The 17,906-nt window shown below is 31.6% G+C and overlaps 1 protein-coding gene across 1 annotated transcript in view; it reads left to right on the forward strand.

Moving 5' to 3' along the window:
• The window catches only part of PIGN (phosphatidylinositol glycan anchor biosynthesis class N), a 193,440-nt gene that overhangs the window by 14,465 nt on the left and 161,069 nt on the right, over positions 1-17,906 (forward strand). Inside the window, exons 2-8 of the mRNA XM_077135318.1 lie at positions 4,004-4,244; positions 7,758-7,879; positions 8,305-8,403; positions 10,249-10,355; positions 13,513-13,637; positions 14,889-15,019; positions 17,078-17,194. Of these exons, the coding sequence (XP_076991433.1) occupies positions 4,024-4,244; positions 7,758-7,879; positions 8,305-8,403; positions 10,249-10,355; positions 13,513-13,637; positions 14,889-15,019; positions 17,078-17,194 (922 nt within the window). The 5' untranslated portion in view covers positions 4,004-4,023. The remainder of the gene's footprint in view (positions 1-4,003; positions 4,245-7,757; positions 7,880-8,304; positions 8,404-10,248; positions 10,356-13,512; positions 13,638-14,888; positions 15,020-17,077; positions 17,195-17,906) is intronic.

Consider the following 17,906-nt stretch of genomic DNA (forward strand, 5'->3'; position numbering starts at 1 on the left):
ATTTTTGCCAGTTGAAAGGAATTTTATATGTATAATAGCTAGATGAGATCTGTCCCTTAAAAATTGCCAGCAGTTTTTTCCCTTTTAAAATTCTTATGAAGACCAATAATGTTTATTAGAAATATCTTACCTAGAAGTCTTTTTAATGTTAGATAATGTTTGATGCTTCACTGGGTACCATATGTTGATTTTAACACTTGTTACTTAGATATTCATCCGTTATTTAAATTTGTTTTTCCTGAATTATGCATTTAATCTAACAGTATAGTCAAATAGGTTTTTGCCCCTGTGAATATATTTGTTTTTTCTTTAGAAATGTTTTACTTACCAATAAAATTTTGTTCTATCCATTTAAAATTGGGTCTTTTTTTCTTGTTTATTTCTCAAATGAAACACAGTTGTATTTGACACTTTTGCATTATTCTTTTAGATTTTTATAATTACCCCTAGGGGACATACTCTGGGGCTCTTAGTTTCCCCTCTATTTGAGTATGCAAGGCTCAAATGATAAGATACAGTTTTAGCTCAGGAAGATCTGTATTTTCTGAATACAGAACACTAAATCCTAGAGAATGACTGGATTTCAGTATATTTTAGAGGATTTAAAAGCAAAATTGAAAGCTCAAATGTATATTTAATAAGGGCTATGACTTTTAAAATTACTTGATTTAAATGAAAATATTAAGAACACTTTCTGGGTTTGAGATCTTGAACTTGTTAGGTGAGTATTCAAAGTCATCTTTTTTATTCATCAAAATTAGTTTGTTATGTGGTAAATGTTTTACCTGATGGCTTTTTGGGGGGGGGGGGCGTGAGAGGGTAGGGAGATGGAAATCAAAGAAGAGAAACATTATGGCAAGTTGGTTAATTAAATTAGTTTAACTTTGAGAAAATATTCAGCCAAATGTTTCAGCTACAAAAAACATTGTTTCAATATATATAAAAAGCCTCAAAGATTCTCATAGCCTTTGATTCATTGATTGCACTACTTGACAGTATCTTAAACGCCACACATTATGAAATGTCTAAAAAGCTAGCACAAGGTTTACATAATTAATCACATTGCACTTTTGCTTTTTTTTTTTTTGGCATGGGCAGGCACTGGGAATCAAACCCAGGTTTCCAGCATGGCAGGTGAGAACTCTGCCTGTTGAGCCATCGTGGCCCAATCACATTGCACTTTTAGTGGTAAAAAATTAGAAACAACCTCAATTGTTTCTAATTATTTTGAGTGCTTAGGGAAGTCAGGACTTTCCCATAGAATAGAGTATCACATAGCCATTAGCAATGTTTATGAGGGGTTTTAAAAAAGAATTTTATTGTGATATATATAACATTAAATTTGCAATTTTTACCATATTTAAGTGCACAATTCATGGCATTAATTACATTTAAAATGTGTAACCATCACAACCATCCATTACCAAACTTTTTATTACCCCATAAACAGAAATTCTGTTCCCATTAAGCAGTAACTCCTTATCATCCCCTTTGCTGACCCTCTGTAACCTCTAATCATCTACTTGTCTCTATTAATTTGCATTTTCTAAATATTTCGTATAGATGGAATCATACTATATCCTTTTTTGTCTAGTATTTTTCACTCATAATGTTTTCGTGATTCATGCATGTTGTAGCATGTATCAGAACTTCATTCCTCTTTACAACTGACTATTTCATTTTATGTATATATCACATTTTGTTTATCCACTTATCTGTTGATGGACACTGGGATTGTTTTCATCTTTTGGCTATTAAATGCTGCTTTAAATACTGGTGTACAGATATCTGTTTAAGTTTCTTCTTTCAGTTCCTTTAGGTATATACCTAGGAGTATAATTGCCTGGCCATATGTTCTGTTTCACTTTTTGAGGAACTGCCAAACTGTTTTCCATAGATGCTATTCCATTGTACATAATTACCGGCAATGCTCGAGGGTTCCAATTTCTTCGTATCCTCACCAACACTTATTTCTCACTTTTTAAATAATAGCTATCCTAGTAGATATGTAGTGGCATGTCATTGTGGTTGTGATTTGCATTTTCTTAATGACTAATGTTGCTGAGCAGATTTTTATGTGCTTATTGGCCATTTGTATATCTTCTTTGGAGAAGCATATATTCAAACTTTTTTCCACATTTTTAAATTGGGTTGTTTGTCTTTTTGTTGTTGTCATAGGAATTCTTTACATGTGCTGCATATTATGGTTTCCAAATATTTCCCTCAGTTTTGTAGTTTGTCTTTTCACTTTCTTGATAAAGTACTTTGTACAAAATTTTAACATTTTGATGAAGCTCAATTTATTTTTTCTTGTGTTGATCATACTTTTGGTATCATAAAGGAGTTGTATTTTTTTAATGATAGGAAATGTTGATGTAATTTAATATACAATATACAGAATTGTGAAACTCTGTAAAACTGTGGCTAGGATAAAGGCTATAAGACAATATTAAAAGAGATTATCTTTAGAATCATGGGTAATTTATTTTATGCTTCTCTGTATTTTCTAATTTTACCAAACTGATTTTTTTTAATATTCTGAATACCATTATTAAATATAGTTTAATGTGTAGTTGAAGCTCATATATGCTACAAAAGAAGCAGAATATTATGAGAATTGTTGCTTAGATTATAGAATTGCATCTCCTATCTAAGGAATTTGGTGGAATTTATATGATGTTTGGTTGACTATTCTCTCAAAAAAAATGGCCTTTAATTTGATCTTTACTCTATTGTATTTCATTATATAATGTGCTTGTGTTTGATAAGAGTTTTTCCCAATGCTTCATTTTTTTACAAAGCATTTTGCCATCCTTTCCTTCTATAATGTGATTTTTGAGGTCTACAAAAATAAGATCTATCTGTAAATGTATTTTTTTATCTGCAGTGGTCCTCCGCCAGGAATCATGATATATAACTAATGCTCTCCCACTATGAATAAGGCAAGTTAGTGTACATTATTTTTATTCCTCCCTAACTGTAAAGATATTTGCAACCAAATGCAAATTATTGTGATTTGAAAACTATTCCCATGGACAGTTTATTTTTGACAGTTAATTGCACACTAACAGTATTATTTAATGTTTTACTATTACATTAATTGATATTACAGTATTAATTAATGCTTTATTAATAATACTTTAATTGCTTGTTTAATAAACAAATTAGTTTGTTTTCTCCCTAAAGTATCTTTAACCTCATCAGATCTGTGATTGACTTTTTCATGTTATTTATTTTACCCCAGCACAAAATTATGTGCATTGTGTATACTAAGTACATTTTTTGTGTAGTGAATAGCAAAATAGTTTGTACTTCTTTGTATTACTTCAGGGAACTAAAAATAAATTGTTTCCTTTATTTCAAATTTTCTGAAGTGCGAATGATGTTTAACTGCATTTTCCTTCATGTGATTCAGTTAAATGAATTGGCAGAATACACATTACTTGCTCAAGTAAGTGGGATAGTCAGGGGAAGTTTAAATAATAGCTAAGCCTCAGGGCCCTAGAAGACCCCATAGCTAATTATGAAGAGTTAACAAATTCAATCCACAAACATTTAAATAATTTAAACTCCTTAGCATAGCAGTGTTTGCCATATGGGCAATCAAGAATACCATAAGTTATATTTTCTATTTTATATATGATTTGATTTGACTGAACCCTCACTCATTTTAGGGCAGACATCATGCTTTCTTGATTTTTGATCTTATGCTAATTTTGAGGTTAGTATGAATTTGTATTTATCATGAACTTTATTTTTCCTAATTGCTTACAGATACTTGCGTTTTTTTTCTTTTAAGCATTGGATGTATTTTATCAAATATTTTATTTCAGTATTATCATTATAAAATCATGTTTATTTTTACCACAGTACATGAAAATGAAGTTGTGAGTTAATGCATTTTAAAATACGGGGTCAATCTACATATCCTGAAAATATGTATGGTTCCATTAAGATTTACCAAAATATAATTTTGCTTCCTCCTTTTTTTTTTTCCCTGAAGATTAATTAGAAACACTGGATATGCTGCTGTTCTTTGTTTTGGGACTGCTCGTACATTTTGTGTTCTTCGCCTCTATCTTTGACATTTATTTTACGTCTCCTTTGGTTCATGGGATGACTCCTCAGTTTACACCATTGCCTCCTCCTGCGAAAAGATTAGTGCTGTTTGTTGCTGATGGCCTGCGAGCAGATACACTTTATGAACTAGATGAAGATGGAAACTCCAGAGCACCGTTTATTAGGTCAGTGTGCCAACTGGTACAAAGTCATCTCTTGAAAATATTACCCTGCATTCAAGTGAACAGTAGAATATATTGTTTTTCTCATTTTGGGCACAGCAGTATGATGAGAAAGAAAATAGGGCACATGTACATTTCCTATTATTGTTATGGATTGGTATTTTAATGACAGTTCATTTCCCCTCAGGCTTTATTTCTACAATTTTGTAAGCTGACAGCAGATGAATTAAAATATATGGCTTTAGCTGCTTGGTTAAATTGTCCTAATTTCCCCCAATTGGGTTAGAACTCACTATATTATGTTTTTCTTAAAAATAAATCCTGTTAAATCTTTCAAATAATGACAGGCATAAAATTAATGAATCTCATTAATTACCAATGGTTATTTGGCCAGAAAAGATAGAATTTAACTCAAAATACTACTTTCTATAAAATAATAAAAGGTCCTTACTCGGTCAACATCACTGTTTAATGTCATTTTGACTTCTGTTGAGTAGCTTATAAAAGAAAACTTTGGTGTTTTTTTTTTTTTTTTTAGGTTTTTGATGCCCCTACTGGTAATTGTTCTTCTTTTTCATTACAGGCATGTTACCCTACCCCAAACCTGTATTTAACTTAATTTCCCCATTTACCTCTTTTATTGCTGTTGGGAGGAGATTAAAATTTATATGGAAATTTATCTAAAACATGCTAGGAGAACTTACTCTTGACCCTAATCCCACTGTTAACCACTACTTTGTATTCCTTTACCCTGTTTTATTCTTCATTATACTACTTATCATTTTGTGATATTATTTGAGATACTTTTTCATTCATGTGTAAATTCCATGAAGACTGGCACTTTGTCTGTTTTATGTACTGCTTTATCCCTACTCCTAGAACAAAATAAACATTTAACAAATATCTGTTGTTTGATAGGAAAATGAATGAATAAATAACTTTAATACTACAGTGAATTTCCTGAGGTAGATTATGATGGCTTAAAGAATTTTATAACACATTAAAGAATAAAAATAAATGAGCAAATCAGGGCAATTGGAAGATAGAAGAATAGGAAAATAAAATCAAGCCATAGAGTCCTTTAAGTATATAAAATATTTGGGTCACACATTTGGATGTGGCCTAAAAGGAGAAATATATTGTTCATTGCAAAAATAATAAGATAAAAATATTCTTGCTGTTACAAGAATAACAGTTGTTTCCCATTGAGTCTTACAAAGGAGACACTGGTCTATAGTAGGTTGAAGGCTCTATCAGTTGATTTGTTCCATTATATATTTACAATTCAAGACTCTCCCATCTGCATCTAAACCTGTTCTTGAAAAGGTTTGTTTGTTCCTCATCTTGTTTTTGTGTTTTTTTTAATCTTGGTTTTTTAAAATATAATCTAAATTGATTAAGATGTTTTTATATAGAGGTATCCAAATTTCTTTATACCTTTCCCTTTTTGTTTAAATCCAGTTTTCATTGTGTAATTGAAGAAGTAAAAAATATTTCTCCTCTACTATCTGGCCAAATGGTTTTCAGACCATTTACTTATTATGCATGTGTTTTAGCAAAATTTGTTTTATTGCAAGTAAGTCAATATTAGAAGTGTCTAAACTGATTCTTATATTTTTCTGCAGAATATATTGAGTCAAGAATTAATCTTATAAAATTTTTTTGATACATTCATTGTTTTCTTTTTTTAAGAAATATTTGTATTGAAATATCTTCCCATACCATATAGTCCCTTCAAAGTATTAAATCAGTGGCTCAGAATATCATCATGTAGTTGTGTATTCATCATTAGATCATTTTTAGAACATTTGCAGAAAAAGAAATAAAAAGAAAAAAGAAAAACCCATACATCCCATACTTCTTACCCCTCCCTCTCATTGACCATTAGTATTGAAATGTACCCCAATTTTTACCCCTTATTCCTGCTCCATTATTTATTTATTTTTTGTCCTTAACTTTCTTACTCGTCTGTCCATACCCTGGATAAAGGGAGCATCAGCCACAAGGTTTTCATAATTACATGGTCACATTGTCAAAGCTATACAGTTATACAGTCATCCTCAAGAATCAAGGCTACTGGAATACAGATCAACAGTTTCAGGTACTTCCCTCTAGCCACTCCAATACACCATAAACTAAAAAGGAATATCTGTATAATCCATAAGAATGACCTTCAGTATAACCTCTCAACTCTGAAATCTCTTAACCACTGAAACTTAATTTTGTCTTATTTCTCTCTTCCCTCTTTTGGTCAATCCCATGATACTAGGTCCTGGCTCATCCCTGAGAGTTGTGTCCCATGTTGCCAGGGAGATTTACACCCCTGGGAGTCATGCCCCGTGTAGGGGGAAGGACAGTGAGTTCACCTGCTAAGTTGGCTTAGAGAGAGGCCACATCTGAGCAAAAAGAGGTTCTCTGGGGGTGACTCTTAGGCATAATTATAAACAGGCTTAGCTTCTCCTTTGCAGGAATACATGTCATAGGGGCGAGTCCCAAGATCGAGGGCTCGGTCTATTGAATTGGTTATCCCCACTGCTTGTGAGAATATCAAGAATTCCCCAGATGTGTAAGTTGAATATTTCCTCCTTTCTCCCCAGTCCCCAAAGGGGACTTTGCAAGTACTTTTTTACTCTCTGCCCAAATTATTTCAGGAAGTATCAGGGCATTACATTAACCTGTACAAACCAAGAAGATCTCACTCCCTATTCAAGATTCCATGTAATTACTTTCATTGTTTTCTAACTTGTCACACTGCTGACATTTTACTGCAATAGCATCCCTAGTGTTTTGCTTTCTTCCCAAAAGTTTATAAATCACTGTGATACAACTAAAAGAATATTGATTTATTTTAGCAACATAAACTTTTTACCTACTTTAATCTCAAATATAAGAATGTAATTTAACTTCTAATTAGGAGAATTCTCAATTCTCCTCCCCTCAAGTTTTTGAATAATTTTCCAAATACACATAAATTGAAAGAATTATGCGATGAATAGCTGTATACCCTTAAACTGGATTTACCAATTTTTAACTTTTTTACTTGTTTACATCCTCTCTCTACACACGTGAACTTTTAATTATTTTTTGCTTAACAATTTGAAAGCAAGACATCATAACACTTCATCCCTAAACACTTCAGCATATATCTCCTAAGAACAAGGATGTTTTTCTATATGCCTGTATACCCATCATCACACCCGATGAATTTTGCATTCATAAATAATATTGTATATATTAATTTTTGCTGTAAAAATATCTTAATATTTCATGGCTTAAAACAACAGTGGTGTACTTCCTCTCATGGTCTTGTAGCTGGTGGGCTTACTCATGTTGCTGCATTCAGCTTGTGGGAAGGCTAGAACTGGGCTCAGCTGGGATTTGAAGATTACTTTCTGTCTTAAATTTTGACTCATATGTTTGGTTTTGATTCCTTCTATAACAATCTTCTTTTTCTGAAGTCCTATGAGAGTATTTAATCTTAATGTATGTTAACTATTCATCTGTAATATCTTTTAGGAATATCATAATGCATGAAGGCAGCTGGGGAATATCTCATACACATGTGCCAACGGAATCTAGACCAGGTCATGTAGCCCTGATAGCTGGTTTTTATGAAGATGTCAGTGCAGTTGCCAAAGGTATTGCCTTCTTAGACAAGTTTATTAAATAGGAAATTATATAAATATTGCTTCATTTATACTGAATCATGCCACGAAGATAAAGTGAATTTTGAGATATTTTTGACAAGAATTTTCTCACGGCTTACTTATGTGAACACCCATTGGTATTAATTCCAGAATTAAGCTTTAGTCTTATCATCCTGTGCTGTTGAAACACTATGGTTGGTCTAATTCAAGCATCCTTGGTTTTCCAAGATGTTACTTTCAAAAGTAACATGAACTACTAGTAGTTTTTAAAATTATATATAATATACTTAACAAATTTATTGCCAATTTTGTGGCAAATATTTTTTTGTTATTAAAGAATACTTCTTTCTGGGCTTACTTTATCATGTATATATTACTATTGTTTTTGTGTGCTTATTTTTCTCATTAACCTGAAGGATGGAAAGAAAATCCTGTAGAATTTGATTCTCTTTTTAATGAAAGCAAGTACACGTGGAGCTGGGGAAGCCCAGATATTTTACCTATGTTTTCCAAAGGTACGAGTCATTTATTGTATTTCCTCATGTAGTAAATAGATAATATAATAATATTGTAATCTTTTATACACGAGCTTATTGATTTTGAGACATGTTTTCACATTTTAACATCTCTGATGCAGAAATGTGTATTAAAATTATTACAGTCGATAGGTATGTGAGTTTAATTGCAGTGGGTTTTCTTCTTAGTTCCTATTGAAATATTGTCTCATCATATAGTTGACAATGTCTTATATTTGATGAAATGTCTTATGGCTCTACTACTTGACAGCTCTATAATGTTGGGCAACTTAGATAATCTTTCTGAACCTCAGTTTTCTTTTTTGTAAAATAGGTTGTACTAATAGTTTCTATTTCAGATTGGTTTTGAGGTTTAAGTTAGATTATACATGTAAAATATTTAGAAAAGTGCTTGTCACATAAATATTCACTATGATTATGTTATTGCTGTCTTGTTCATTATATTTTCATAAGTTATTTAAGAAGTTAGTAGATATTCACCCAAAGATATAAAACTTAAAATTTGTATTTATATTCCCTATTTTAATGTATGGGAGCCCGTGTTATTTGGATTTGTTGTTCCTGTTTATATGCAAAAATGTGCAATGTGTATTAAAACATATTTTGATTAGAAAAGTGGTGATTCATATTATATTCTAAAATGAGATGGAATCCATTTCAGTTTTATGTCATTAAATAATAGTCTTTTACTGGAAGCAGAATCATTTCACTTAGAGGAAAGGTTTTATAATATTATTCAGTCATGAGTATAATATTTATAACAATTGGAATCATTAGTGAATTGTAGCTTATTCACCAAGTTATTATATGTCCTGAAAGCAAAATATGTATTCAGAATTTTGCATCTGATGTTCATAGGGCATTATTATACTGGACAGGCCAAAAAACTCTCAAACTACTGGTCATTGGTAGGCCCTTTTCCTTAGAAAACAGCTCAACTTTTGGTAGGGCTCGTGGTGAAAGGGTATTTTAAAGTTGCAAAACCTTGCTTCCTACTTCTGTGATTAATGGGATAGGATGAATGCCTGATTCAGAGACACTCAGTAGAAGTGCTGCATTTTTTTATGGTAATCAACAAACCCACTCAGATTGATTTTGTTAGACATGTGGGAAGTAGAATGGCTGAGTATTAGAATTAGGGCCATTAAGCTAAGCTGATGTTTAGGCCATTATCATTACTTCCTTTATCTCTTTCTTATGACCTGCAAAAGCACTAATACACTACCTAACTGGAAATTCACTAAATTTATTAGATTCTTAATATTTTGCAAATATTTAAGATTAATATATTTATTGACCTATTCAAACTGTTTGGCAATAAGCAGCATTTATTCCTTTGTATAAAAAATAATTTATATAATCTGATAAAAGAAGTGACATATTTGAATTTTCTTTTTGCTTTAGGAAGTTTTATAAACCAAATACCTGTATATTTAAGTTGTTACCTCCTAAGAGGCACAGATTTTTTTTATTGGTTTTATTCTTAGATGGAGACAAATCTCATAGCGGTTATTTTTCTATCACTCATTAGTATTGTGATTTTGCAAGTTAATTAACTTATATGTACTTTATCTATAAAATTAGAATATCTTATTTTGAGGATGAAAAGCAACAGCACATGTTAAAATACATAGCTTGGTCCATGGAACACAATAGGCACTAAATAAATGTTAGTTACTTTTTCCATTTTTCTCTTTCCCACTATAACACAAAGTGCTTTGAAAAAATTCTGGTTATTCACAAAAATCTTTAAATGGCTGTCTCATATTTTATGGCAGTTTAAAATATTTTTTAAAAGTTGTTTTACTGAAATTTCCTTTTCAGGTGCTAGTGGTAACCATGTTTATACATATAGCTATGATGCTGAAAGAGAGGATTTTGGTTCTCAAGATGCAACAAAACTGGATACCTGGGTTTTTGATAATGTTAAGGTGAGTGCTATTGTGTGGTTAATCTATAATACATATTTGTACCTAAAGTACTGGAAACATGTATCATACCTTCATTCCTTTTTATAGCCAAATAATATTCCATTGCACGTATGCGCCACATTTTGGTTTTCCATTCCTCTGTTGATGGACACTGGTTGGTTTCAGCTTTTGGCTAATGTGAACTATGCTGCTTAAACACTGGTGTACAAGTATCTGCCCGATTTTTTTTGCCTTCACTTCCTTTGGGTATATACCTAGGAGTGGAATATGATAATCTATGTTTAACATTTTGAGGACTGGCCTGATTTTCTTGCTCTTTTCCCTGTCTTTATTTCAACATTGCTAGTGTTGGGGATACTACAGTGAACAGAAAAAAAGGTTTGCCCATGACTTCATAAAATGTGGAGGAAATATATACTAATAAAATAATAATAAAATGTGAAACCACCATCACAAGCACTGTGAAAGAAAAATATAGGGACCAAGAATATATCTTTAGGAGATTTTGATGTAAGCTGAACATTTAAGGAAAGGCTTTGCTGAGATATTTGAAATGGTATCTGAAAGAAGTATAAGGAGGCAAAGAGAAAGATGGGGGTAGATTGAGTATGGAGAAGAGTATATCAGAGTATCAAGAATATATTAATTAATTATGTGAATCTTGGGCCTTAAGTCAACAATGTAGCAGATTTGGAGGAATGGAAAGAAGGGAAGAGGGGACGTTACGTGTGACTAGAACGCGAACAGGAAGAGAGGTGTGAGATATGAGGCTAGAGAGGGAGTTGGGAGTCTTACTTTCCCTTTGTGTCCTGGCCAGAGAATTAAAATTCAAGGCAGTTTCCAAACCATGCACATTTTTATTTGCCTTTTTTTAATTGTGATTTCTTTTATGTTCTTTCTTCTTCTTTTTAAAATTTCTATTTATTTTCTTAAACTTTTAATTTTTAAATAATTTTAAAATTATAGTGCAGTTTCAAAAAAATACAAAACCCACACAGAATCTACATACTTTTTAAAACCCAGTTGATGCTTCATCTCCTCTCTTAGATCTTCTGTGACTTCAACTCACTCCTAGTTTGATTTAGGTAACCCTCCTCTATATTCCCTTAATGCCTCTATCATAGTACTTCAGTATGCTCTACTATAATTGTTGACACATTGGCATAGCCCTCTTCAATCCTATATACATCTTATGGCAGGAATATTGACTTTTTCACATTAACTCTAAACTCCTATCAAGAAATTGTCTGATGCGTAGATAATGCATTAATTTAGAGTAGGTTCAGTCCTGTGTAAGAGAAAAAAATATATGGCTTAAAAGTTTACTTCTAACTCAGAAAATACAATGCCAGTAGACAGGCCAGGATTATTATGTTCTGGGATTGTTATAATAGTTACACAGTGATGCTAGGATCCAGTTTCCTAAATTTCTCTTCTATCCTTTGAGTGTGAGTTTTATCACTACCCAAGGTAGTGTGGAGTTCCAACCATTCTTTCAATGAATGAGGAATCAAAAAACACCCTCTCTCCTGAATCATATTTATTTCAAGGAGTTATTGGTCCACATAGTCTTTCACTGAAATGTTATGCCTTATATCTAGTTGTCTATAACCATAAGGACACATGTAGCTACAAGAGAGAATGGAAATTGTGTAGGCTTTAAGTTTGGAGCATCACTGTGTCATAAAATCGGGGATTCTTATACTCAGGGAAAAGGGAAGAATGCATGTTGGGGTAGTCATCTAGTAGTCTGCCATGATACATAGTGAATATTTGTTGGGTATAGAACTGAATGAGTGCCTTTGAACACAAGGAAGACTGAGAAAAAGTGGGGACTGCTGGGCATAACTATACTGACTGTTAAGGGAAAATAAGCTAAGGGTATATTCACTTCTTATGTACAAAAGATCAAATTTTTAAAGGAATCTAATAATGAGAGATTGAACTCTGCATGGTTAATATTTCATAGCATCCTTGATCTCCTGTCCACATAGGAATATATGAATAAATAGCAGTTTTATATAGCTGAACATTTTTACTAATCATGAAACAAATTATATATGTAGCTCAAGTTCATTCTCTTCGTTCAGTTTTGTCAGCTTTCAGTTATAATAGAATTTAACTATTTTCTTTTGAGGAATTTGACATTTGCATCTAGAATTAAAATTTCTTAGGGACTGAGTACAATATATATGAAATATAGGGATAATTTTATGCTGTTGATGAGTAGCAGGTTTCATATTGCTTTTTAAAAATTTCTGTTCTTGAATAGCTAGCTTCTTTAATAGCACTATTTATACTTTTTAAAAAAACATTTATAATGTATTATTTGAAAAAATATTTAAATATTTACTTCAGACTTCTGTTGAAAAGTTAAACATATTTTGTTATTAAAAGTTGACATCTTTTACTATCAGAGATATTTATGTGAACATTAATCAAGCTGTCTTGGCACAGCCTTTTAATTCAAATTAATTTAAAAGTCCTCTCCATAGGTACTAGCTTACACTTTCAAATATGTGTGAGTATAGGGTGAAGCATCTGTCTTAGAAGGGCTTGGTGAATCTAATTTATCATTATGGAATTAATATTTTTTGAATTACATTTCATTAGGTGGAAATTTTTCTATCACACAGTTTGAAGAATGGGTTCTAGTTGGGGCAAAGGAAGTAGTAGGAGGCTAATCACAATATTCCAGATAAAAAATTATGGTTGAATTAGGGTGGTAGCAGACTGGCCAATAAAAAGTGGTCCAACTCAGAATATATTTAAATTGATAAAGTGTTCTTAACTTGTTACCACTATTAATGTTTTATTTTTGTCTCTTCCTTTCTTCATTCTGTACATTTCATTATTAGATATGGGGTCAACAATGTTATGAGCCTTCATGAAAACAAGATCCTCTGTCTATACCTTTTTTTTGGCCTAATTATAAAACAGAAAATAGTCCCTAATTATTTGAGCATAGATGACTGAACTGAAAATAAGGCCTTTATGTTTGGTAGGGCCTAAGTACAAATTTAAACAATGAGAGGTAATTTAATTTTATAGTTAAGGATGTATATATATATGTATAAACTTTGTTGAATGTTCTCATTAGAATTATTTTTGAACAAAATACATGAACTAAAATTTCTTTTAACTAATTATCACATAGGACTTCTTTCATGCTGCCGGAAACAACCAGTCTTTGTTTTCTAAGATAAATGAAGAGAAAATAGTTTTTTTCTTGCATTTATTAGGAATAGATACAAATGGACATGCTCACCGACCATCATCGAGGTAATTTTAGTGCTTGATATAATTTTTTGAAGGAAACAGCTGTTCTGTCTGAATTTTTTAAATATTTAAGATGTTTTGCTTTATAATCATAATGGTGGAATTAATATCTAAAAATTACTGTAATGTATAACATTCTCAATTATATGAAATATAGTGTGATATAGAAGTTAAAATTCCATATGCCTGAGCCAGACTGCCAATTAATAGAAGTAAAATTTATCATGTACATATATTCCAAATTCTTCATTTATCAAGGCAGAAAAAAAATCTATATATTTTAGAAATATCTTCAGTAAGTCTTGAAGTAAAATAGTTTTTTATGGCGTAAACCTTTAAATCAGAGGAAGATATAATTAGCTATTTCTTGTGTGTTACATTTTAGTTGGTACTGTTTCTAGTAAATACTTGTATAAAGTTTGTTGTTGTTTTTGGCATGGGCAGGCTCTGGGAATTGAATTGTATAAAGTTTTGTGTACTCTATTTCAGTAGAACTCCTTATATATAACAGCAAATATTTTTCTTTTCACTTTTTCAGACCAAAACATAAAGGGAACTATCCATGATATACCTTTATTCTTTATTTTGAATTTGGTTAGGTCAGCCTAACTGTAACTGTAAGTCTACTGGGGTAGCTGCCATTGTTAAGAATTAATAATGCCTATTCCCCTTTTTTTAACATGATCTGGTTCAGTTGATGGATTCATGCCTAGCCAATTATGTTCAGCTGTATGAAAACTTAAATATTCAAATAGCTCAGTTCAAAATATTTTCTATGTTTTATATTGCCAACAACTTAAGGAATGAAAATATTCTATATGTAAAACAATAATACTTACCTATTAATGTAGCAAGAACAATATAAATATAATTTGTGTTATGAGATATGAATTTAGAAATCATCATATTATAGCATTTGGGGTTTAAAAATGGTTCATCAAAATGTATTTGCAGGGCAGGCCATGGTGGTTCAGAAGGCAGAGTTCTCGCTTGCCATGCCGGAAACCAGGGTTTGATTCCCGGTGCCTGCCCATGTTAAAAAAGGATAAAAAATTTATTGCCAATCAATACTCTCTTTTTAGCACATCTCTGAAAAATGTCTTATTTTTTGCTCCTTTAAAGAGAAAAGTAATTATTTTCAACAATCTAGGAGCCCTTATTTTAAAATATTAAGATGAATCTAAAGCATTTTAAGAGTTTATGACTTTGAGTGCAGAGATATTTGATTTGCTCGCCTATTTCTTTTTAATATAGGGACTACAAGGACAATATTAAAAAAGTTGATGATGGAGTGGAAGAAATCGTGTCTCTATTTAAACATTTTTATGGAAATGATGAGAAAACAACATTTATCTTTACCTCTGATCATGGAATGACAGATTGGGGTAAATCTATCTTAAATTATATGTAATATACGATCACAATAGTGGTAACTGTAACTTTGCAAATACCTTATCATACTGGAGAATTAGATGTCTTAATATTCTAGCAGAATAATTATATGTTTAAATATTTAAAATGTTAGCTTAAAAACAAAAGCTTGTCTTAGTTAGAGAATCCTTTTCCTAACTATAAAAGAAATATTTCTCACTTAGAAATAGATAAAATATAGAAAAATTTGGAAAAAGAAAATAAAAAGTACCTGTAATTTATCTATTTAGAATTAACTGTAGGTGATGGAAAAAAGGAATGATGATAATAAGATAGTGTTACTAAGGAACCTCGGACTACTGAAATCCTATCATAGATGAACCTGTCCTCCCTGTAAAATTCCCAAGGCAAACACATTGCACATATAGAGAACAAGCTAAGACAAAAGTGAGGCTTGTGTACCTGAATCACATTATAGAACTCTCAAAAGCAAGGTTCTGCCTTTTCAAGGACTTCTTTTGAAGTGGTACACTAGCCACAGTGACCTAAAATGAAAGAATCCGGAGACTTTGTCCTCTATGGAACACATGTGGCCTAGACTCCTGACCCCAGGCATGGATGGTTACTCCTTAAGGGAGCCCTTCCTTATTCTTTTTGCTCTGGGCACTACTCTGGCAGTGGTAGCTTCTCCTTTATATCTCCCACTCATTCCAGATAGGTCACCAGGGTTCTACTTCTGCCAAAGGATTCTAGCTTCTGGACTCTTATGACACCATTTTGATAAATATATCCTACATAAATCAATCTACCTGCATGACTGCCTGCCTAGCTTCCCTCCCTCCCCTCCCACTATCCCCCTCCCTTCCCCCCTCCTTCCTTCCTTCCATTCATCCACCCATCTATCTATCCATCCATCCATCCATCCTTTTTCATTCTTCTATCCATTGATACATCCATCTAGCCATAGGTCAAGGTGAGGGAAAGAAATAGTATGCAGGTTTTAATCTTCCTAGAAACTTATATGTCCAAATATTAAGTAGTTGGTATATCTGTTTTTTTCCAGTTGTACCTTGATTATTTGACCATATTATCAGATAACCATGAAAGCATCATTTTAATGTCTATATTGCAGTACATTCATACCTTTGAAATTAAAAAAATCTTTTCCTATTGTTTATTATGATGCGTATTAATTAAGGTAGAATATTTTATGCTTTAGTGACAGGCATCCTAACATATCTGTGGCTTAGCAAAATAAGTTTTTTTTTTCTCCAAATATCTTTAAAGAAAAAAATATTGGATATTTTTGGCTATTTCTTCATCCAGAATAAATTTAGAATCACCATCACCTCCTCAAACCCCCATACCTTCTCCAACATTTCCCAACTGGAAGTTTTAATTAGAATTTTAAAAAGACTAAATTAATTTGAGAAAAGTGACATCTTTGTATTGTAGAATATTTTAATTTAGAAATATGGAATTGTCTTAAACATGCTTTATTAAAATTTTGTTGTTTTCTCTGTATTCTGAAAATATTTAAAGATCTTCTTTACCTTAAAGCACTCTAAATGACTTTCTCTATGTATTAGCAGCGGGAAAAGATCTTTGTGGTATATATGTGTGTGTGTGTATATATATATATATATATATATATATATATAATTACTACTTTCTTTTTCACTTTAGTGAAACACTTTAGTATAGTGTTCATAAATTTAATTTGGAAATTAGGTCCAATCACAGTTACAAATCAGATGAGATTATGTCAAGATGACATTTTGGTGGTTCTTCCTTTTTCTTATTTCAGACAGAGTCACTCAAAAGGCCTTCTGCTTTTAGTTTTTTTTTCTTTTTGCGCCTGTTTGTTGTTTGTTTTGACTTGCTTTATGGGAATCTTTTCAAACTAATTTTTATTAAAGTTGTAAGCATTTGTCAGTGTGGTGACTAAATCTAGAATTAGTTATATATAGATTAAATGTTTAAAACAACAGTTTAAAAAAGGAATAAGAAATATTTAGTTGTAAATTAATCCTTATGTACATTTTTTATTACTCTTGGTGTCATATCTGTAGGTTCCCATGGGGCTGGTCATCCTTCAGAGACTTTAACTCCTTTAGTTGCTTGGGGAGCTGGAATCAAGTATCCCCAAAAAGTATCAGCTCAACAGTTCGATGATGCGTTTTTGAAAGGTATAAACATTTGTCTGTATTGTTTTTATAAAATATAACATTTTAAAATAATGAAAGTTTAATTTAGAAAATCCTTCTTCAAATTATAGTTTAAGTGCCCTATTTTGATATTTGTGCCATTGCTATTTCTATACATTACTTTTACAAATATATTATATTTATGTTATATAGCTTGAAATGTACGTTAGCTATTTGCTTAATGAAATTTCTTGTATAAATTATACTATGGTTTTTGTTCACAAAACTTATTACTGAGATTTAGATAAAGCCTTTCTAAAGCTAGGAAAATGCTAAATCACATGTGTTCACAATTTATATTTCACGACTGTAAATCAGGATTTGCCCTGTCTCTAGTAGTTTTGTAGGTTCTCTGTGTTGTGCGAGCAACCCTTGCCTCTCAGTTCATAAAGAAAAGGAATTCTTCCTTTCTGGAATTTTGTTTGTTTTGTAAGGTAAGGTTTATTCAGAATTTCCTAACTTTTTTACAAATCAGACAAAATAAATTCCTCTCAAATACCTTTTTCTGAAGCAGTTGCACCAGAATCATCCAAAGCACTTGTTAAAAATACAGATTCCCAGAACTTGTCACTGGATATTTGATTCCATAAGGCTGTGTGGGACCTAGAAATTTTCTTTCTAAAATTTTCTCCAGAAATTCTGACTCACATGCAGGTTTTGGAATCAGTACCAATCAGGACTCTTCTTGATTTGT

The sequence above is a fragment of the Tamandua tetradactyla genome, chromosome 18 (genome assembly GCF_023851605.1).
Source record: "Tamandua tetradactyla isolate mTamTet1 chromosome 18, mTamTet1.pri, whole genome shotgun sequence".
NCBI lineage: Eukaryota > Metazoa > Chordata > Mammalia > Pilosa > Myrmecophagidae > Tamandua > Tamandua tetradactyla.